Source organism: Dryobates pubescens, chromosome 32 (assembly GCF_014839835.1).
Source record: "Dryobates pubescens isolate bDryPub1 chromosome 32, bDryPub1.pri, whole genome shotgun sequence".
NCBI lineage: Eukaryota > Metazoa > Chordata > Aves > Piciformes > Picidae > Dryobates > Dryobates pubescens.
Genome location: NC_071643.1, coordinates 3,421,998 through 3,442,241, shown reverse-complemented (window position 1 = coordinate 3,442,241; position 20,244 = coordinate 3,421,998). Strand labels below are relative to the sequence as shown.

The 20,244-nt window shown below is 65.0% G+C and overlaps 1 protein-coding gene across 1 annotated transcript in view; it reads left to right on the top strand.

Moving 5' to 3' along the window:
* LOC104301144 (hydrocephalus-inducing protein homolog) overlaps nt 1–19,727 on the top strand; it is a 58,381-nt gene extending 38,654 nt beyond the window's left edge. Inside the window, exons 40-62 of the mRNA XM_054175538.1 lie at nt 139–295; nt 854–959; nt 1,659–2,180; nt 2,612–2,757; nt 3,339–3,590; nt 3,806–3,925; nt 5,085–5,244; nt 5,350–5,522; nt 5,944–6,142; nt 6,729–6,828; nt 7,323–7,422; nt 8,479–8,647; nt 9,202–9,440; nt 10,268–10,313; nt 10,477–10,819; nt 11,178–11,416; nt 12,274–12,425; nt 13,160–13,352; nt 14,180–14,290; nt 14,850–15,108; nt 15,737–15,879; nt 17,858–18,076; nt 19,560–19,727. Coding sequence (XP_054031513.1) covers nt 139–295; nt 854–959; nt 1,659–2,180; nt 2,612–2,757; nt 3,339–3,590; nt 3,806–3,925; nt 5,085–5,244; nt 5,350–5,522; nt 5,944–6,142; nt 6,729–6,828; nt 7,323–7,422; nt 8,479–8,647; nt 9,202–9,440; nt 10,268–10,313; nt 10,477–10,819; nt 11,178–11,416; nt 12,274–12,425; nt 13,160–13,352; nt 14,180–14,290; nt 14,850–15,108; nt 15,737–15,879; nt 17,858–18,076; nt 19,560–19,727 — 4,316 coding nt within the window. The remainder of the gene's footprint in view (nt 1–138; nt 296–853; nt 960–1,658; nt 2,181–2,611; nt 2,758–3,338; nt 3,591–3,805; nt 3,926–5,084; nt 5,245–5,349; nt 5,523–5,943; nt 6,143–6,728; nt 6,829–7,322; nt 7,423–8,478; nt 8,648–9,201; nt 9,441–10,267; nt 10,314–10,476; nt 10,820–11,177; nt 11,417–12,273; nt 12,426–13,159; nt 13,353–14,179; nt 14,291–14,849; nt 15,109–15,736; nt 15,880–17,857; nt 18,077–19,559) is intronic.
* Nucleotides 19,728–20,244: the final 517 nt, after the last annotated feature.

Here is a 20,244-nt window from a genome sequence, read left to right as displayed (position 1 = left end):
GGCGCTAGGCTGGGGCTGTGGAGTCGGGAGCAGGGCTGGGAGCTCCCTGCTAGCTGCCGGCAGGGGGCTGGGCCGGGGCTCCTCTCGGCTCCCCCAGCACAGCTCTGCTGATGCTCTCTCCTCTGACCCCTGCTGAAGGCCGGGAGCAGGAGGCTGCAGCCCGGAGGGAGGAAGCCCTGCTCTGGGAGCTGGGGGAGGAGGAGTTTGATGCCCTCCCGGAGCAGCAGAAAGCTCAGCTGGAGAGCAGGGTCCGGCAGCTCCAGCGGGAGAGGAAGCAGAGGTCTGTAAGCCTTCTGTGGGGAGCTGCCCAGCACAGGGGCCCGGAGAGGGGTCCCTGCCCTGGGGAGCTGGGTTGAGCTCGGGGGGTTCCGGAGGAGAGCCCCAAAGTGGCGATGCCCAGCGGCACAGGGGTGGTGCCTGGCCCCTGCCTGGCTGCCGGCAGAGGAGAGAGCTTCCTGCTGGGGGCTGAGAACATCTCCTGCTGGTGCCGAGGCCTGGGGCTCAGAGCCTGCTGCAGGCAGCTGGGCTCTGGGCTTGCCTTGCCCTCGCCCTTCGGAGGGTCTCTGAGTTCGTGACCTCGGTTGCCATCACCTTCAGCCCTTCCTCAGCCAAGCAGGGGGTTGTGCTGTGGGGCTGTGTGAGGCACAGCTGTGTGAGGGAGAGAGCACAGGTTCCCCTGGGTCACAGCTGGGCTCCAGCAGGACTCCTGCTTTGCAGGAGGGGAGCTGCTGCAGCCTCTGAGTGCTGTGACTGTGCTCTGCAAGGAGCAGGCTGTGCCCAGGGAGAAGGGCTGAGTAAGGGCAGGGCTCTGGTGGTGGCTCTCAAGAGCTGCTTTCCCTTTGCCTCGCTGCAGGGTGCAGCTGGCTAGAGAGCAGCAGGAGCAGCAGCAGCGCCGCAAGGAGGCGGAGGAGCTGAAGCAGCAGGGCCAAGGCAAAGGGAAGAGAAGCCTGCTCAGGCAGGTGGGTGGCTGTGTGAGCAAGAGCCCTGGGCACCTTTCTGCTGAGCTGCAGCACTGCTGAGAGCCCAGCAGCCCCAGGCCCTGCTGGGCAGCCTGCTCCTGGCTGGGGCTGTGCTGGGAGACAGCAGCTGGTGCCTGCTGCTGCTGCTGCTTCCCCGGGGGCCTTGCCACGGCCCTGTGGCTGAGCTGCTCCTCTGGGGTCAGGCTGCCTTTGAGCCCTGGCTCCACACAACTCCAGCCATGCCCTGGGAAGGCCTGGATGGCTTTGCTCCAGCGTTTCTCCCTGCCCTGCCTGTGCCCTGCAGCCCTGAGCCAGGTCCCCTCTGGGAAGTGAGGTCTGCTCCTGCACGTCTGGCAGGAGAGAGCAGCAGGGCCCCCAGCAGGGCCCAGGTGTCTCTTCCCAAAGAGGCAGGGGTGCTCAGCAGCCCAGAAACGAGCCCCAGGGCCTGCCCAGGAGGAAGGAGGGCTCTGGAGTTCCCTGCTGGGCTTGGAGCAGCTCCTCAGTTGCTGACTCCTTGTGGGTCTGGCGCCGAGGCCTTGGGTTTCAGTGGAGCTCAACTGGGTGCCAGCTGCAGTCTGGCCTGGGATTTGTAGGGCACCTAGCACAGGTCTGGGGTGAGGCTTGGGCTGCTCTTGCCATGACCTTCAGTGTCCTGCAGCTTGGAAATGCTGATGGCTTTCTCCTGCTCCTCCTGCCCAGAGCACAACCGCATCGAGCAGCAGCACCAAGGAGGCCCCCGGCAGGCAGCAGAGCATCACTGAAGGGAGGAACAAGAAGGGCTCTGCCAAGGAGTGCTCAGCCTCTGCTGCATCTGCCAGGGCAGAAGAGCAGCAGAGCAAGCTGGGCCTGGCAGCCAGCTGCTCAGGGGAGGAGCGTGAGCAGACCTTGGCCCTGCGGTTCCAGAGCTACGAGGCGTCCCGGGAGCGCGTGGCTCATCTCTTGTCCTGCTGGGACAGGGTGCAGGCTGTCGCTGCAGAGCCAGGGCCGCTGCAGCAAGCAGCCCAGCAGCAGCCTTCCCCCTGCCTCAGGAGGCAGAAGTCGAGGAAGGAGCTCCAGAAGAGGCTGGGGGACCGCAAGCTGTCCCAGCGGGAAGGGGAAGGTGCGGCAGGGGCAGGCGGTGGCCAGGAAGTCGGGGTGCCCTGCCTAGACATCGAGGTGCTGAGCTGTGCAGATGTGCTGAGCGCCATCCTGGAGAGCAGGAGGCTGCCAAGGCCGGAGCAGGTAGAGCCCCGCGAGGCTCGGCGCCGGAGCCTGCCCCGGGGGGGCCCTGGGGCCTCGCGTCCCAGCGGGCGCCAAGGGCACAGAGCCTTGCCCAGGCTGCTGCTGCTGCCCCACAGCAGCCTTGTGGCTTGGCTGGGGGCACACAGGGAGGGCTCTCTGTGCAGGCCTCCTGCCTGTCAGCTGCTCTCCCAGTCTGGAGGTGCCAGGCCAGCTCCAGGGCACTGCTTCCTTCCGCTGAGCCACTCAGAGCAGAGATTGCTCTGCAGGTGCCGCCTGTAGGCCCTGCTCTGGAGCCTGCCCAGCAGCCTGGGCTGGCTGTGGGGCTGTGCTCCACCTCCCTCAATCAAAGCTGACCAACAGCTCGGTGTCTTTCAGGAGCTGTGAGGATGGAGGTGCCAGGAGCATGACCAAGGTTTGCTCTTCTGCTTTAGGTCCTGGATGAGCTGGGCCTGGGTCCCTCAGGGCCCCCCCTGCCCCCCACTGCTTTCTACTCTGTGGCTCACTACCCAGCCAAGAGAGAGCTGCCTGTGGCAGAAGCCGACCGGCGCTTTGTCCTCATGCCACAAGCTGCCCCAGGGCCGGAAGAGGAGGCTGCATCTGTGCCCAGAGTGAAGGTGCCAGGGCTGGATGGGGGCAGGGGGGGTGGAGAAGGGGCAGAGTGGAAGGGCAGTGAAGAGGTGGCAGGGCCCCAGGCCTGCAGCCATCCCTGCTGGCTGTGCAGAAGAGACAGAGCTCTGCTCTCTGCCCTGAGCACAGGGCAAGTCTGGGAGGGAGAGAGCCTCACCTGAGGGGGCTCTGCCCCTGTGCTCTGCTGAGCCCCCCCTGCAGTGCTGGCTCTCAGGGCACATTTCCCCTCTCTCCCCCTTTGGGGTGAAGTTCTCAGAGGAGCAGGGAGCCCCAGGCAGAGGCCACTCGAGGAGGGCAAAAGCCTCCAGCAGCCAGGAAGCTGTGAGGAGGAAGCAGAGCAGTGGCGACGGCAGGAGAGCTCTCCGGAGGTCAGCCACAGTGGCCTCCATGCATCCCTCTGAGGAGGGCCGAAGCCCCATGGGCACTGTGCCAGCCCCAGAGAGCTGTGCCAGGTGAGCCGTGGGGGAGGAGGGATCCCTCTGCTTCGGGGCCAGCTTGCCAAGGAGGCTGCTCAGCCCGGCTGCCCCCCAGCAAGGGCCCAGCTGCTGCTGCTCCCCTTTGCTCCTCAGCAGTGCCTGAAGGTTCCTCTTTCCCTGCCAGGAGCAGCAGCTACCGCTGGGTGGTGCCTGCCCGGGGCCAGGTGGTGCTGCAGGTCCACTTCAGCTCCGTGCTGCTGGGCAGCTTTGAGCAGAGGCTGCGCTTTGAGCTGCTGGGCACCAAGCGAGCCTACCAGCTGCTCTGCAGGGGCACCTGCCTGTACCCCTCCATCAGCCAGGACCCACGGTAAGGCTGGCCCCTGGGGCCATCCCGCTCTGCCGCCCCTGAGCTCCGAGCTGAGGCTCTGCCCCTGAGCCCCTGAGCCCCCCAGCATCTGCTGCTGTGCTTGGGGCCGGGCAGCGGTGCCGCTGCCTCGGCCGGCGCTGAGAGTGGGGGCTCTGGGAGCAGCTTTGGCGCTCAGAGCATCTCCCAGCGCCTCACTCCCTGCTCCCTGTGCCCAGGGAGGTGTTTCCTCGCTGCAGGCAGACGGAGGCAGCCGATGCCATCCTCTTGAAGGAGTATGTGCTGGGCACCAGGGTGTTCCACTTCGGGCCGCTGCTGTGCGGCAAGGCCAGGGAGCGGTAGGTGCTGCCCGGCCCAGCTGTGCTGCTTCATGCAGGGGGGGTTGAGAAGGGATCTGCAGCACCCTGTGCTCTCAGGACCCTGCTCCCAGGGGCACGATTCAGGGCAGGCCCAGGCAGAGAGCTGGGGCTTGGGTGGCTTTGGAGGAGCACAGCTGTGGCAGCTTGAGCCCCTAACAGGCACAGGAGGCTTGCAGGAGCTGGGCAGGGCTGGAGCTGATCTTCCTGCCTGGGGGCTGCCTTGGTGGCCAGAGCCACGTGCTGCCTGCAGCCTGAAGGCAGCTTGGGGTCACTTGTCAGCCCCCATCTCGGCTGCAGCAGCTTTGTGGTGTTTGTTTCAAGTGCTGGCAGCTCTGTGGGCAGCCTGAAGGGAAGGGTTTCTCTGCTGGTGGTTTGTAAAGCCTCCATGAATCTGCAGTGTCAGCAAGATGGGATGGTTGGAGCTGGCAGTAGGGGACACAGCCCCCTGCAGAGCAGGAGAAAGGGGATTTCCACTTCCCTGATCCTCACTGCTGGATCAAGTCTGGCCTCAGAGTACTGTCCCTGTAGCTGCTGCCATCTTCCTGTTCTTCACTTCCCTCTTTCCCTGCTTTCAGTGTTAGAAATGAAGTTTTGTCTCCAGGGGGGCTCTGGTGGCATTTGGACCCCCCAGGGAAGTGCAATTCAAAGTGCTTAAAACCCAGGAGAGGATTTGGCCAGGCTGAGGAATTGCCCTTTTTGCCCTTTTCTCTCCAAACTCTGTCCCAGCCCCGAGCCAAGAGGCATTTGGTAAGGCTGGGACTCCTCTTGGGAGTCCACCCCTCAGCCTCAGGCTCAGCCAGGAGCTGGGCCAGGGCAGGCTCCTGGCTTCTTTGGAAGAGAGGAGCTGAGCTCTTCCAAACCTCCTCTCAAAGCCTTTCTGGGAAGCCTGCAGGGAAGGGGAGGAATCCAGGTGCCTGCTGTGCTGCTCTTTGTGCAGGCACCTTTGAGGTCCTGCTGTGGAGAAGGCCTCTGGAGGTGGCCTGTGCACACCTCTGGCATGGGGGCACCAAGTGTGGGCTGGGCACTGAGGGCAGCTGGGAATGAACCCAGGCAGCATGCCAGGTGCCCCTGGAGGTGAGGCTTTCTCTGAGGCTGCTTGGTGGAGCTCCCCTGCAGCCTTTGCCCCTTCTGTGGCCAGGTCCAAGGCTGTGCTGCAGGCTGGCAACTGCGAGCAGCTCTCCATCCGCAACGTCAGCCCCTGGGAGGCAGAGGTGCACTTCTCCTGGCAGCGGGGTGGCAGCAGGGGCACCTTCCTCTTGGAGCCTGCCAGCATGAAGCTGCAGCCTTATGAGAAGCAGGTAGGGGACAGGCAGGTGGCAGCAGCAGCAGCAGCAGAGCCCAGGAGCCCTTCCTCCTGCTCACTGAAGGCTCTTCTGTGTTTCTCTTTGCGGGGCTGGCGCCAGGAGCTGAGCATCTGGGCCTACCCCACTGCAGTTGGGCTGGTGGAGGACAGCCTCATCTGCCGCATCAAGGACAACCCAGAGCCAGTGGTCTTCCACCTGTGCTGCCAGGGGGTGCAGGTGAAGCTGGAGGTCAGCCCCAGGCAGCTGCATTTCGCCAGGGTGCTTCTGCACAGGTCAGTCAGGCCAGGGGCACTGTGCTGGGGGTGGCTCTGCTGCAGCTTCCCTTCCCCTGCCCCTGTCGTGTGGCTGCTCAGACTGGAGCCTGGCTGGCAGCCCTCTGGCTCCCAGCACTTGCCAGCCTCTTGCTCAGCCTTCCTTGCTGGCTCGGAGGTGCCAGGGCAGCCCCCAGCCCCCTGCCCCGCTGCATTTGCATCTCAGCCGCTGGCGCAGAGGGAGCGGAGTAGCCGCCGTGGCTCTGCCTCCCGTGGCCTCCCCTTCTGCCACCAAGCTCTGCCGAAGGGCCTCGCCTCTGGGGCTGGTGGCAGAGAGCCGAGCCCTCGGGCTGGTTTCAGCCCCGTGGGCAGGGCTGCTGGCAGCGGCAGGGCTGCCGCCGTGCCCCCCGGCAGCTGGCACGGAGCCTTGGTGTCTCTGCAGGGAGCAGAGCAGGATCCTGCTGCTGCGGAACCGCTGCCCCCTGCCGGTGGCCTGGAGGCTCAGCGGGCTGGAGAGCCTCGGCCAGAGCTTCTCGGTGGCGCAGAGCCAGGGCACGGTCGGGCCCCGCTCGGAGCTGGCCGTGCAGCTGTGCTTCAGGGCCAGCAAGCCTCTGAGCCTGGAGAAGATGATCCGCTTGGAGGTGAGGGCGCAGGGCCCTGCCTGGCAGAGCTGGCCAGAGTGCTCTGGGCCCTGGAGCCTGTGCCTGAGGGCCAAAGGATGAGCCCTCAGCAGATTGCTTTGGCCCCCCCTTGGCTGGGCCCTTAGCACCAAGAGCCCCTCGCTGAAGGATGCTGCTTGGAGAGCTCTCCGTGCTGAGCAAGGGCTGAAGGGTGGGGGGCGAGAGGCTGGGGCCAGGCTCTTGGCAGCAGTGCCCAGCAGCAGGCCGAGGGGCAATGGGCAGAGCCCAGGGGGTGCCAGCATCTGTGTTGGGAGGCTGCTGGAGCAGGCTGCCCAGAGAGGTTGTGGAGTCTCCTGCTCAGGCTCTGAAGGCAGAGCAAAGAAATCTCTGCCTGGGTTTTGCTCCCTGGGGTTCAGAGGCTGCATTGCAGGGAGGATGCTGTGTGCTGAGAGAGAGTTGGGTGTCATTGCCACCTGCTCTGGGACACCTTGTGGGTGCCTCCCAGGGGCTTTCCACACAGCTGCCAGAGACAAGAACTGATCAGGTGGTGCCTGCCAGGACCCCTGAGCAGAAGGCCTCCAGCAGGGTTTGTTTCTTGGTGCCTCAGGTTTCAGATGCAGAAAATGTCCAGGGGGTGGTTCAGGTGGAGACCATCCAGGTCCTGGCCGAGGCCTACGAAGTTGCCCTGAACATCACCCTGCCTGAAGGTCAGTGGATGGCCCCAGAGCAAAGGAGTTCAGATGGATTGCATGGCCCTGGCAAGGGGGGAGGGGAGGGGAGAGCAGTGCAAGTCTGGCACGGATCCATGGCACAGGCCTCTTGCCAGCTGTGGGCAGTAAAGCCCTGTCAGGCCACACAGAGCTTTGCCTCTCTCCTCTGGCCCTTGAAGTGTGTCCCTTCATGTTGGTTTGGTCTGGGGGCTTTGGAACACCAGGGCTGTGAACAAGCAGCTGGCAGCTCCTGAGGGCTCAGCACAGCACAGCAAGTGGTTGGATGTGTGCTTGGAAGCAGGGGGGTGGAGGCTGAGCTCCTTGGCTGCCAAGCCCTGCAGATCCTCTCTCAAGAAGAAGAGAAAGGGCAGCAAAGGAGCCAGGGAAAGGTTGCCAGGCTGGCAAGTTGCTGTCAGGGCTTGGTCCCACCTGAGATCTCCAACTCTTTGTCTCCTCCCCATCCCCTGCCTCGCTCTGGGGGTGTCCTGCAGGTGCAGAGGGCTGCCTGGACTTTGGAGTCCTGAACGTGCTGGGCAGTGCCAAGCAAGTGCTGACTCTGAGGAACCAAGGGCAGTGCAAGCTTGCATACAGGTTGGTCCAGCTGCCTGCTCTGGGAGTGCCTGGGGCCACCACCTGCCCAGGCCTGCATTCTGCTCCTGGGCATGGCTGGAGGCTGTTGCCATGCTGGCTGTGAGCACTGGCACAGGCTCCAGCCCAGTTCCTCCCAGCTCAGCAGGCACCAGAAGGAGAGACCCAGCCCCTGGGCTCTGTGGTGCAGGAAGGAGAGTGTGGCCAGCAGGTCAGGGGACATTCTCCTCTGCCTTTCCTCTGCCCTAGGGAGACCACATCTGGAGTCCTGGCTCCAGGTCTGGGCTCCCCAGTTCCAGAGAGACTGGGAACCACTGGGGAGAGTCCAGCAGAGGCTAGAGAGATGCTGAGGGGCCTGGAGCAGCTCTGGGAGGAGCAAAGGCTGAGAGCCCTGGGGCTGAGAGCCTGCAGAAGAGCAGCCCCAGAGGGCAGCTGATCAATGCTCAGCAAGGGCTAAAGGAGCTGTGGGGGGCAAGAGGCTGGGGCCAGGCTCTGCTCAGTGGTGCCCAGGGACAGGACAAGGGGCAGTGGGCACAAAGTGGAGCCCAGGAGGTTCCATGTGAAGAGGAGGAGAAAATTGTTTGGTGTGAGGGTGCTGGAGGCCTGGAGCAGGCTGCCCAGAGAGGTTGTGGAGTCTCCTTGTGTGGAGAGCTTCCAGCCCCCCCTGGGCATTGTGCTGCTGGGCAAGCTGCTGGGGGTGCCCTGCTGGAGCAGGGGCTTGGACTGATGATGCCCAGAGGTCCCTTCCAAGCCCACCATGCTGGGCTTCCAGGGTTCTGTGACCCTGAAGTCGAGGCCAGTCCCTGCTGAGCTCTGTTGCCCTCCTCCCAGGGCCAAGTCCTTTCTCTTCAGGAGACTCTTTAGAGTGGGATGGAAACCCTGGGAGGGGAGGGGAGCTGCCAGCACTCAGCACTGCCTGGCTCTGCCAGGACCTGGGGCTGGCCTCTTTCCTTTTGTTGCTTGTCACTGGTGCCATGGCCAGTGCTGGCTGTGCTGCTGGCCCCTGGGCTGCTGACTGCAGAGCTCTTCTCCTCCCTTCCTCCTTCCTTCCCTGCCCAGGTTCAGTCTGCGTCCCTCAGGCCCCGGCACCCACGACCTGGCCTCCCACTTCACCGTGCAGCCCCGGCAGGGCCTGCTGCCTCTCTCTGAGCGCCCTGTGGCTGTCCAGCTGCTCTTCCACCCTCAGAGGGAGATCAGCATCGAGGACAAAGCCGTCCTGCTGTGCCAGGTGAGCTGCCTGGGGCGGGCAGGGTGAGCACAGCCGGGCTGAGGGGGTCAGGAGGACAGGGCTGTGCTGGAAGGAAAGCTTCAGCTGGGGACTCTGCTCTCACCTGTGCACAGCACAGGCTTTCAGAAACCAGCTGTGCTCCTTCCTCCCTTCCAGTGCCTGAAGGGGCCAGTAAGAAAGCTGGGGCCAGCCTGTTGCCCGGGGCTGATGGTTTGCAACTAGAAGAGGGAGATTGAGACCGGAGAGGAGGAGGAAATGGTTGACACTGAGGGGGGAGAGACCCTGGCCCAGGTCGGGCAGAGAGGGGGTAGCTGCCCCATCCCTGGGAGCGTTGCAGGGCAGGCTGGCTGGGGCTCTGGAGCAGCTGCTGTGGTGCTGCTCAGCTGGGCAGCTGCTCAGGGCCTGCAGGGAGCTCGAGCACTGACTCTTCCAAGGCCTCCCAGGCTGGGAAGCCAGGCTGGAAACGCAGCTCTGCAGGAGGCCTCCCAGGCAGGGGAGCAGCTGCCGGGCGGCTGGGCTGTGGGGACAGGACAGAGGCCGGTCTCTGGTTGCAGGTGCTGGAGCCCAGGCCGCGTGCAGGAGGGGAGCCCATTGCCAGCATCCCAGTGAGGCTGTCGGCCAGAGCTGTGCTCAGCCAGTACAGCATCAGCCCCGCGGCGCTGCTCGACTGCGGGGCCGTGGCCAGCGGCACCAGGAGAGCCTGCAGCTTCCTGCTGCACAACACAGGCCTGCTGCCCTTCCAGTTCCTCATCTGCAGAGCAGAGCAGGGGCCACCTGAGCCCACAGAGACAGGGTGAGAGCAGAGCTGCAGCAGCCTTGCTGCTGGAGGGGGCCCCACGGCAGGGCTGGGCTGCGGCAGGCAGGACACACGGCCAGGCTGCGCTGGGCCTCCTGGCCTCGGGGTTGGGTTCCTGGCTCCCAGGCCCTTGAGGTGCTGGAGTGTGGCCAGAGCAGGGCAAGAAGGCTGGGGAGGGGCCTGGAGCACATGGGCTGTGAGGAGCAGCTGAGGGAGCTGGGGGGGTTCAGCCTGGAGAAGGGGAGGCTCAGGGGAGCCCTTCTGGCTCTCTACACCTCCCTGCGGGGAGGCTGGAGCCAGGTGGGGCTTGGTCATTTCTCCCCAGCGACAGGAGAAGAGGAAAAGGCCTCAAGCTGTGCCAGGGGAGGGTTAGGGTGGCCATGAGGAAGAACTTCTTCCCCTTGAGGGTTGTCAAGGCCTGGCCCAGGCTGCCCAGGACAGTGGTGGAGTCCCTGTCCCTGGAGGGCTTTCAAAGCTGCTGCTGAGGGCCATGGAGGAGAGGTGCCCTGGTAGTGCTGGGTTCAGGGCTGGGCTGGATGATCTGAAAGGTCCCTTCCACCCAACCAAGTCCATGTTCTGGGAGCCCTGGGTTATGGCCTGCCTGTGCAGCTGGCTTGTGAGCAGGGTGTAGAAAGAGGCCCCAGGATCCTCCTGGGGATCCTGCTGCACCTGGGGCTGGAGCCCATCTGTGCATCAGCTACAGGCACAGGTGGTGCAGGGGGCATGAAGAGCAGCAGGACTTTCCTCCAGGGGGAGGAAGCTTTGGCTTTGCAGGGGGGCAGGAGGAGCTCAGCCTGAGGGATGTTCTCTGCTCTCCCCTCTAGTGCACACCAAAGGAAGCCCTCCCAGGCCCAGCATAGGCAGAGCTTGGTCGGAGCCTCTGCGGCAGCCAGGCTGAGCTGCAGGCAGGTGAGTGGCTGCTGCTGCCCAGCACAGGCTCCTCCACACCGTGCCCAGGCTGGGGGCTTGTCCCCATGGGGTGGGACACGCTCTGCATGGGGCCCTGCACCTCTTCTTGGCTCGTTTCTCCCAGCCTGGGCTGTGCTCTGGGCCAGGGAGTCCTCCCTGCCTGCCCTGGGCCCAGCTGGAGGCCGAGGCCTGGAGCCCTCCTTGCTGGGAGGCTCAGGGGGAGGCTGTTGGCCATCAGCCTCTGCTGGGTCTCTCTCTGCAGGCTCACCTCAGCCTGGGCATGTTCACTGTGTCCCCTGCCTTTGGCTGCATCCTCGCTGGGGAGCAGCAGCTGGTGACAGTGGACTGCGCCGCGGGGCGGCCGGGGCCGTGCCAGGAGCGGCTGCTCATTGACATCAGCCACAGGGACCCCAGGGACAACCCTCTGGGCATCCCCTACACCCTGCTGGCCGAGTCCTGCCTGCCAGGTACGTGCTGCCCACGGCTGCCTGGGGCCAGAGCGCTGCTGCTCAGCACCCAGGCTCAGTCCTGGCCGAGAGCAGCCGGCCTGAGCCCGAGCTCCCCTCTCAGCCTCCTCGCAGCTCCTGGTCAGCTGCGCCGCTGGGAGAGGCTGGGAGGGATGCCTGGAAGGCTCAGAAGAAAGCCTTTGGTGCTCAGGGTGCTCGAGCTGCATCCTCACAGGCAGCTCCCCTAGCCAGGGCTGGGTTTGGCAGCTGCCTGGGCACAAAGGGCTTCTCCAAGGCCGTGAGAGGCCCCCAGGGGCAGGGCAGCTCAGCAGGAGGCTTCTCCTTGCTCAGCCCTCCCTCTGCTCCGCTCCGCTCGCAGCCTTCGTGGTGGATGACATCGAGGCCATCTTTGAGGGGCACCAGATCAGCAGCAGCAGCAGCCTCTGCCCAGGCCTGCAGAGAGGGCAGGAGCAGCAGGGAGTGTTCCTCACTGACCAGAACAAGTTCCTCTTCCCTGATGTCCTGGTGGGGCACCGGGCCACGGCGCGCTTCAGCATCCTCAACAGGAAGAGAGTGCCCTGTGATGTGCTGCTCTCCATCAAACCCAGCCCCAGGAAGGTAGGGACAGGAGGCCTTGGGCACTCTGGAGGCTGCCTGACAGCTGCCCTCTTCCCCAGCCTCATGGCTTCCCCTTGCCCAGGCTAGGCCGGCTCAGGTGACGGCTGGGCTGCGTTCGGCGTGTCCCAGGCAGGGCTTTAGCTCAAGGCCCCTGGCTGCTTGGTGGGAGGCCTGGGGCCTTGGGAGCATCTCCTGGAAGCACAGGCAGAGGAGGAGCTTTCCCTCAACTCTGAGCCAGGGCTCCAAGCAGAGCCTTTTGGGGTGGGCTCAGCCTCTTCTGCCAGGGAGCGAGTGCTGGGACAAGAGGACATGGCCTCAGGTTGTGCCAGGGGAGGGTTAGGTTGGACAGGAGGAGCAGTTTCCTCCCCTGGAGGGTTGTCAAGGCCTGGCCCAGGCTGCCCAAGGCATCTGCAGGGGGGTTTCCAAGCTGTGGAGCTGTGCTGAGGGCCATGGTTTGGGGGGGAGCTGGCAGTGCTGGGTTCTGCCTTGGATTGATGATCCTAAAGGCCTCTTCCAACCAAAGGCATTCTCTGATTCCCTGAGGCTCCCTGGTCTTTGCCCCTTCTCTTTAGAGGCCAGGGGCAGGTTCTTTGCAGGGTTCCCCATGCAGTCCCCACCTCCCATCTGTGCTGGGGCTCTGCCCAGTGCTCAAAGCAAGCTTTGCACTCCTGGGCTCGAGGGCAGCCCCCTGGCTCAGCACTGCTTTGGGTCACCCCCCTGAGATGGAAGGAGCCTGTCCAAGGAGACAGGCAGGGGGCCAGGCTGCCTGGGGCTGTTCCTCATCACCCATGCATGGCTGAGGCAGCAGCACCTGGGGAGAAGCTTCCTCCTAAGCCTCCTCTCTTGGCTCCCCCAAGCTGAAGAGCCGCCATGGCCAGGTGTTCGAGGTGGATCCTGCCCAGCTGTGTGTGCCCAGCTGCTCCCAGGCCTTTGCCACTGTCACCTTCAGCCCACAGAAGGTGAAGAGGTACCAGTGCACCTTTGAGGCCTCCCTTGATGCTCAGAGAAGGTAAGTCACCTCAGGAGAGCTTGGCAGGGGACCTTCCTGATGGCTTCTGGCTCTTGGAGTGGCCTCGGGTAGAGTGCTTAGCACCCCAGCACGGAGGGGTTTGGAAGGGCCCTCTGGGGCTCCCCCAGCCCAACCCCCCTGCCTGAGCAGGGCACCCCAGCAGCTTGCCCAGGATCCCAGGCTGCAGGGGGGTTGGAATCTCTGCAGAGGAGACTCCACAAGCCCTCTGGGCAGCCTGCTGCAGGGCTCCAGCAGCCTCCCACTGAAGACCCCCTCTGGGGCTGCTCTTCTGCAGGCTCAGCAGCCCCAGGGCTCTCAGCCTCTCCTGCCCACAGGGATGCTGCAGGGAAAGCAGCAGCTGTGGCTCTGAGCTGCAGCAGAGCAGGGAAGGCAACGTCCCTCTGGCTTGGCCACTTCTTCCTGCTCTGCTCCTGCTCCTTGCTTCTGGCTCAGCTCAGCACAGCCAGGGAGCCTGCCCTGAGCCCTCTGTGCCCTCCTCCTGCCCCTGCTGCCCTGCAGGGCTCCCTGAGTGCAGTGCTTTGCAGCGGTGCTCTGGAAGGCTCTGGCTCTGCGCAGCAGATTGCCCTGGGGACGTGGCTGATGGGACCGGGAGGAGAGGAGCCAGGGGCAGCTGTGTGCTGGGGGCCAGGAGCCCCAGGCAGGGCAAGGGCAGCAGTGGCCCTGGCCTCAGTGCTTGCCAAGTGAGCAATGGCTCTGCTGCCCCTCTCCTGCAGCCCTGCAGCAGGCAGAGCACAGAGCCTGAGCTTCGAGATCTGCGGCGAGGGGAAGCTGCCGGAGGTGAGGGTCCTGCGCCCGGCGCGGAGGGACAGGAGAGGGAAGCCCCTGCTGCTCTTCAGGAGGCTGCCCCTGGGGGCCTGGCAGAAGCTGCCCCTGGTCCTGCAGAACTCTGGCCCTGTCCCTGCCCAGGTGAGCAGCTGCTGAGGGCACTCAGCTGTGGGAACAAGGCTGCTGCTGGGGAGGAGAGGGCCCAGCGCAGCCGGGGGGTGGGCAGGTGCCCCCCTGCTCTGCAGGTGCCCTTGGAGCCCAAGGGAAAGCCTCTGCTGGTGCTCAGAGCCCCTCTGTGGCAGGAGGACGACCTCCTGACCTGCTGCTGTGCCACAGCAGTGGGCAGAGGCCTGCTGCCAGCAGCTGCCTCCAGGCAGGTGCCATCAGCCCTTCCCTTGTGTCCTCATCCCCTTGGCCTGGGCTGCTGCTGGCCTTGCCGCTCCTGACCCACCCCTGGGGCTTGTGCTGCTTCCTTGCTCCCTGCCTCAGGCAGCAGCCTGGGAAGGGGCCTCAGAAAGCCTGGGGGAAGCCCCTGGCTGACTTCTGCTTGCCAGGAAGGGAGTTCCTCTGAGAGAGGCTTTTGAGGCCTCCTCAGGGAAGCACAACTTGGGGGGGGCCTTCCCCAGTCTCCCTTCTGCCCTGGTGGCTGGGCTGGATGTCATCCTCATGTCCTGGTGGCACTGGCTTGGCTCTGCTCCTGGTTTACCAGGCTCTGCTGAGCCTCAGTTGTAGGTTAGTCCCCTTTGGCTCATCACTTTGGGCCCTCCTGTCCTGCCTGCTGCTGTTTCCCTCAGCTCCCAGGGTCTGTGGAGACTTGGCTCTGGTCTGGTTTCGCTCCAGCCTTGTGCTCAGAGCTGTGTTGGAAGGGGGGCAGCACACTGGGCTCCCTGGGGTGGACCAGCAGCAGTGTGGGCTCAGGCCCTGGGCCATGCTGTGCCCACCCCAGTGTGGTCCTGCTCTTCTCCCAGGTGCTGCTGGACCTGCTGGATGAGCAGGGAGCTTTCTTCTTGAAAGCCAGGCCCACCACCAAGTGCCTCTACCAAGCTGTGGGCATGGAGGCCTCTGCTGGAGAAGGTGAAGTCATGGGGCAGGAAATGTGCTCCCCCCCAGGGAGAATTCCTCTCCTGCTGCTGCCTTGGCCAAGCAGCAAGCAGCTGCTGGCCCTGCTTTGTGTCCTGGGGCTCTCTGGGCTCTTGCAGAGGGACTCTCTGCAGGGTTGCTTTCCTTCTGGCAAGCTCTGGGAAGTGTTTCTCTGCCTCTGGACATGGGGGCTTGAGTCCTGGGGGGCTGTCAGCACCTCAGTGGAGCATCTGAGGTCCTTGCTGCTGCACGTGGGCAGTCCCCAGCCTGCCAGGAGGCAGCCCCTGAGCCCACAGCCAGCCAGCAGAAGCCCAAAGCACTCTTTGACTCAGCTCTGCTGAAGGCAGGAGCTGGCTGGCTGCAGCTTGAGCCAGAGCTGAGTGCTGAGCTGAGCTCAGGAGGAGCAGCAGGGACATTGCTGGTGGGGTCCCAGCCTTGTGAGCCTGGGAGGAAGGTCTGGAAGCGGTGGTGAGCCAGGCTGTGCCTAGAGGCAGCTGGCTTTGAAGCTGGGCTTCCTCTTGTGCCTGAGCTGTCCCTGCTGTCCATCTCTGTGCAGAGAGGAAGCTCCACACTGCTGCCCTGCTCCTGCAGTGTGGGCAGGCAGCAGAGTTCGAGGTGCTCTTCAAAGCCAGCCTGCCCCAACGCCTGGAAGGGAAGCTCCAGCTGGCGCTGCTGGACAACCCTGCTGGGGCCACCACCATCAGGCTGCTGGGGGAGGGCTGCGAGGAGGACTTCAGCCTGGACATCCCGGGGCTGGTGGCAGACAGGGAGGAGCAGAACCTCCCTGAGAGCAGCCTGGAGGAAGACAGCATCGAGGGTAAGAGGAGAGGCTGCCAGGCTGCGGCAGGGCACAGGAACCTCCACGGCTGGGCTCCGGCTGTGCCGGCGCAGGCCCGGCCCAGGTTTGGCAGCCAGCTGCTGTCCCCTGCTGCAGCCTGCAGAGCAGCCTTGCTTGGGAGCCCCAGGGAGCTGGCCTGCCAAGGCAGGGGCTTGCAGGCCAGCAGGGAGGGCTCCCAGAGAGCAGCTTTGGACTGAGGACCTCTGAGAGGAGGCCTGCCAGCCCCCGGGGGGCTGTGCAGAGCACATCTGAGCCTCTGTGTCCTCTGGGGGTGGACTGCTTGCTGGGGAAGGGATTGGTCACAGCCAGAGGGGAGTGATCCACAGCTCAATGTCCAGATGGAGACTGGGGACAAGGGGTGTCCCTCAGGGGTCCGTGCTGGGCCCAGAGCAGCCCTGCAGGGAAGGACTTGGGGGTGCTGAGGGTGAAAGTCTGCCCAGGAGCTGGCACCCTGAGCCCACAGCCCAGGCCCAGCCACGTCCTGGGCTGCAGGTGCCAGAGGAAGGAAGGCTTGGAGAAGGCAGAGCTGGAGCCCTGAGTGTCTGTGGTGTAAGGGGGCAGCTGGACCTCCCTGCACACTGAGACCTTTCTCTCTCAATGCCCACAGCTGCCCCAGAGCACCACATCCAGTTTGGGGCCTGTGCCCTGGGCACCCCCTGCTCGGTGACCTTCAGCCTCACCAACCGCAGCAGGGAGCAGGCCCTGCGCTTCCAGTGGCTGCCTGAGGCCCCCTTCCACTTCTCCCCCAGGGTGAGTCTGGCTGTCTCTGCCCCCCTGCTGCTGCCCCCCCTGCCTGGCAGCCCCCCCTGCTGCTGCCCCCCCTGCCTGGCAGCCCCCCCTGCTGCTGCCCCCCCCTGCCTGGCAGCCCCCCCTGCTGCTGCCCCCTGCCTGGCAACCCCCCCTGCTGCTCCCCCCCTGCCTGGCTGTCTCTGCCCCCTCTGCTGCTCCCCCCCCTGCCTGGCAGCCCCCTCTGCTGCTCCCCCCCTGCCTGGCAGCCCCCCCTGCTGCTCCCCCCCTGCCTGGCTGTCTCTGCCCCCTCTGCTGCTCCCCCCCCTGCCTGGCAGCCCCCTCTGCTGCTCCCCCCCTGCCTGGCAGCCCCCCCTGCTGCTCTCCCCCTGCCTGGCAGCCCCCTCTGCTGCTCCCCCCCTGCCTGGCAGCCCCCTCTGCTGCTCCCCCCCTGCCTGGCAGCCCCCCCTGCTGCTCCCCCCTGCCTGGCTGTCTCTGCCCCCTCTGCTGCTCCCCCCCCTGCCTGGCAGCCCCCTCTGCTGCTCCCCCCCTGCCTGGCAGCCCCCCCTGCTGCTCTCCCCCTGCCTGGCAGCCCCCTCTGCTGCTCCCCCCCTGCCTGGCAGCCCCCTCTGCTGCTCCCTCCCTGCCTGGCAGCCCCCTCTGCTGCTCCCCCCCTGCCTGGCAGCCCCCCCTGCTGCTCCCTCCCTGCCTGGCAGCCCCCTCTGCTGCTCCCTCCCTGCCTGGCAGCCCCCTCTGCTGCTCCCCCCCTGCTGCTGCCCCCCCTGCCTGGCAGCCCCCTCTGCTGCTCCCCCCCTGCCTGGCAGCCCCCTCTGCTGCTCCCCCCCTGCTGCTGCCCCCCTGCCTGGCAGCCCCCTCTGCTGCTCCCCCCCTGCCTGGCAGCCCCCTCTGCTGCTCCCCCCCTGCCTGGCAGCCCCCTCTGCTGCTCCCCCCCTGCCTGGCTGTCTCTGCCCCCCTGCTGCTCCCCCCCTGCCTGGCTGTCTCTGCCCCCCTGCTGCTCCCCCCCTGCCTGGCTGTCTCTGCCCCCCTGCTGCTCCCCCCCTGCCTGGCAGCCCCCCCTGCTGCTCCCCCGCTGCCTGGCAGCCCCCTCTGCTGCTCCCCCCCTGCCTGGCTGTCTCTGCCCCCCTGCTGCTCCCCCCCTGCCTGGCAGCCCCCTCTGCTGCTCCCCCCCTGCCTGGCAGCCCCCTCTGCTGCTCCCTCCCTGCCTGGCAGCCCCCTCTGCTGCTCCCCCCCTGCCTGGCAGCCCCCCCTGCTGCTCCCCCCCTGCCTGGCTGTCTCTGCCCCCTCTGCTGCTCCCCCCCTGCCTGGCAGCCCCCCAGGAGCCACTGGGGAGCCACCAGGGAGCAGTGAGAGCTCCTTTCAGTGCCCCCCAGGAGATGCCATCCCTGGCTTTGCTGGGCCCAGCAGAGGCTCCATCTTGTGGGAGGTGGCATCCTGTGGTGCTGTTCCTCTCCAGCAAAGCCCAGATGAATGCTCAGTAAGATGCAGTTTCACACAGTCCCAGCATGCTGGGGTTGGAAGGGACCTCTGGGGACCATCAGTCCAAGCCCCTGCTCCAGCAGGGCACCCCCAGCAGCTTGCCCAGCAGCACAGTGCCCAGGGGGGGTTGGAAGCTCTCCACACCAGGAGACTCCACAACCTCTCTGGGCAGCCTGCTCCAGGCCTCCAGCAGCCTCACACCAAAGCACTTTCTCCTCCTGTTCAGATGGAACCTCCTGGGGTCCAGTCTGTGCCCACTGCCCCTTGGCCTGTCCCTGGGCACCACTGAGCAGAGCCTGGCCCCAGCCTCTTGTGCCCTACCCTTTAGCTCTTGCTAAGCTTTGAGAGAACCTCTCTGGGGCTGCTCTTCTGCAGGCTCAACAGCCCCAGGGCTTTCAGCCTCTCCTCAGAGAGCTGCTCCTGGCACAGCTGCTCCCCACACCCACAGCCTGGCCTGGCCTTGCCAGTGATCCCAGTTTGGTCTTGGCTCTCTGCTGCTGCCTAGGTGGGACACCTCCATGCTGGCTGTGCCAAAGATGTTACAGTCACCTTGCAGTCCCCAGTGGAGGTCACCTTCCAGAGGCACCCTGTGAAGTGCCAGCTCTGCAAGATCCACTTCCAGCTGCCCCCCGAGGAGGTGCCTGACTGGGACGACCGCCGGGGCACCCTCAAGTGGGTGGATGCCACCAGGGCCCCAGGTGCCAGCTGGCCTCTCAAGAGGAAGGTGAGAAGCACAGCAGCCAAAGCTCCCTGAGCTGCCCCAAGAGGAGCTGCTGCTGGCAGCAGATCTCCCTCTCTGCTGGCCAAGAGCTGCCCTTCCTCCTGGCAGTGACTCCGTCCCTGAGGGGCAGCAGCAGAGTGTGTCAGAGGGGAGGAGGCTGCTGGGGGCTCTGAGGGCTCAGCCAAGGTGGGGAAGTCTCTGACAAGAGAGCTTTTGGCCACAGGCAAAGCCTAAGCCAAGAGCTGAAGTGTTGCAGCCTGTGTTGGATGGGAGCTCACCGTTTGAACACATTTGCACAGCCTGCTGCAGCTGGGAAGGGCCCTCTGGAGCTCCCCCAGTCCAAGCCCCTGCTGAAGCAGGGCACCCACAGCAGCTTGCCCAGCAGCACAAGGGCCAGGGGCATGGGGAGCTCTGCAGGGAAGGAGACTCCACAACCCCTCTGGGCAGCCTGCTCCAGGCCTCCAGCAGCCTCACACCAAAGACTCTTCTCCTCCTGGGTTCCAGTTTGTGCCCACTGCCCCTTGTCTGTCCCTGGGCACCCCTGACCAGAGTCTGGCCCCAGCCCCTTGCCTCCCACCCCCTCCCCTCCCCTCGAGCTGTTGGTCAGCACTGAGCAGCTCTCCATTCCCTGGAGTGCAGATCTCTCTCTGAGGCAGTGCCTTTGCACTCCCCAGGAGTTCAAGCCCCTGCTGCTTGTTTTGGGGTGCAGAGCAGCAGCAGCACTCTGCTGTGTGTGCTGAGCAGCTCCCTGGCCCCTTGGGGCTGAGCTCTGAGCCTTGTCTGCACCAAGCAGGGCAGCAGAGCTGGCCAGGCCTCTGGAGAGCAGGGCTGATGCTTGGCCTCCAGAGGCATCCAGGGCTTTCCCAAGCCAAAGCTCCTCTGCTCTTGGCTGTGGGCTCTCTGCTGGGGGGATCTCAGCAGCAGCTCCTGCTCTGACTTTCCTGCTTGTCCAACACACTGCTCTTGGCTGCTGCCTCTGCCCCAGCTGCTGAGCCATTGTCAGACCTGGACCCCCAATCTCCTTGCCCAGCAGAGGGACAGCACTCAGAGACTTCCCCAAGGAGGTGGTTCCCAGCCCCAGATGCCCTTTCCCAGCCCCCAGCAGCGTGGCTGATGCCCCACAGGAGACTTCTCTCTGGGCAGGAAGGAAAAGGAGCTGCTGGAGCTGTTCCTTCTTGGGCTGCTCCAGCCACAGAGCTCCAGGAGGGAAACTGACTCCTGCAGGAGAGGCTGCTGGCTTTCTAGGGGCCAGGAAAAGCAAGGCCAGGCCCTGGGAGCCAGGGGCAGTCCCCAGGGCTGTGCTTGCAGTGCTGCTGCCTTTGGCCAGCAGGTGACACACAGCCCCCAGCAGTAGGCTCTCCTGCTGCCCTCTCTGGGGGCTGAGGCCTGGGCATGGCCTTCGTGGCCCCTGGGTGCTGCTGGAGGCTCCCTGCTCAGCCTGGCTCTCTGGGCTCTGCTCAGTGGCTCTTCCCTCTTCTCTTGGCAGGTGCTGGAGCCAGAGGCAGAGCCAGCTCACACCGTGCTGGAGGGCAGCAGCCGCGAGGTGCAGCTTCTCCTCAGCGCTGCTGTCACCGGCTCTGAGCTCCAGCTGCCCACAGCCGACCTGGGGAAGTCTTCCTCTGCACTGGATGAACCCAGAACATCAGACTGCTAAGGCCTGAGCAGGAGAGGGATTAAGGAATCAAAGGGATTCTTTGAGTTCATTCCTAACAATTTCCCCCCCCCCAAGGTTAATAAACTTCTTCCCAACTCGCTCAGGCTCGGGGAGCCGGTGGGGAGCCCCTGAGCCAGCCCCTTGGTCACACTGATGCTGTGAGCACTTGAGGCAGAGGAAGGAGTTGCTCTGGAGTAACTCCCCTCCTGAGAGCCAACTCCCAGCTGAAGGCTCCTGCCTCAGTCCCAAGGTTGGCCTCCTCCTCCTCCTCCTCCTTCCCACTGTCTACGTAGAGACTGCATAGGCCTCTGGAGAGCCTACCATGGTCTACACAGAGGCTCCAACAGTCAGGCTAGAGGCCCCATGGACCTCTAGAGAGGCTCCAGTGGTCAATATATGGGTTCCATAGGCCTCCCTTGAGGCTCCTGTGAGCTTTTCAGAAGTTCCATAGTCCTCTAGACAGGCTCCCACTTTCTATTCAGATGCTGCATAGGCCTCTCTTGAGGCTGCCATGGTC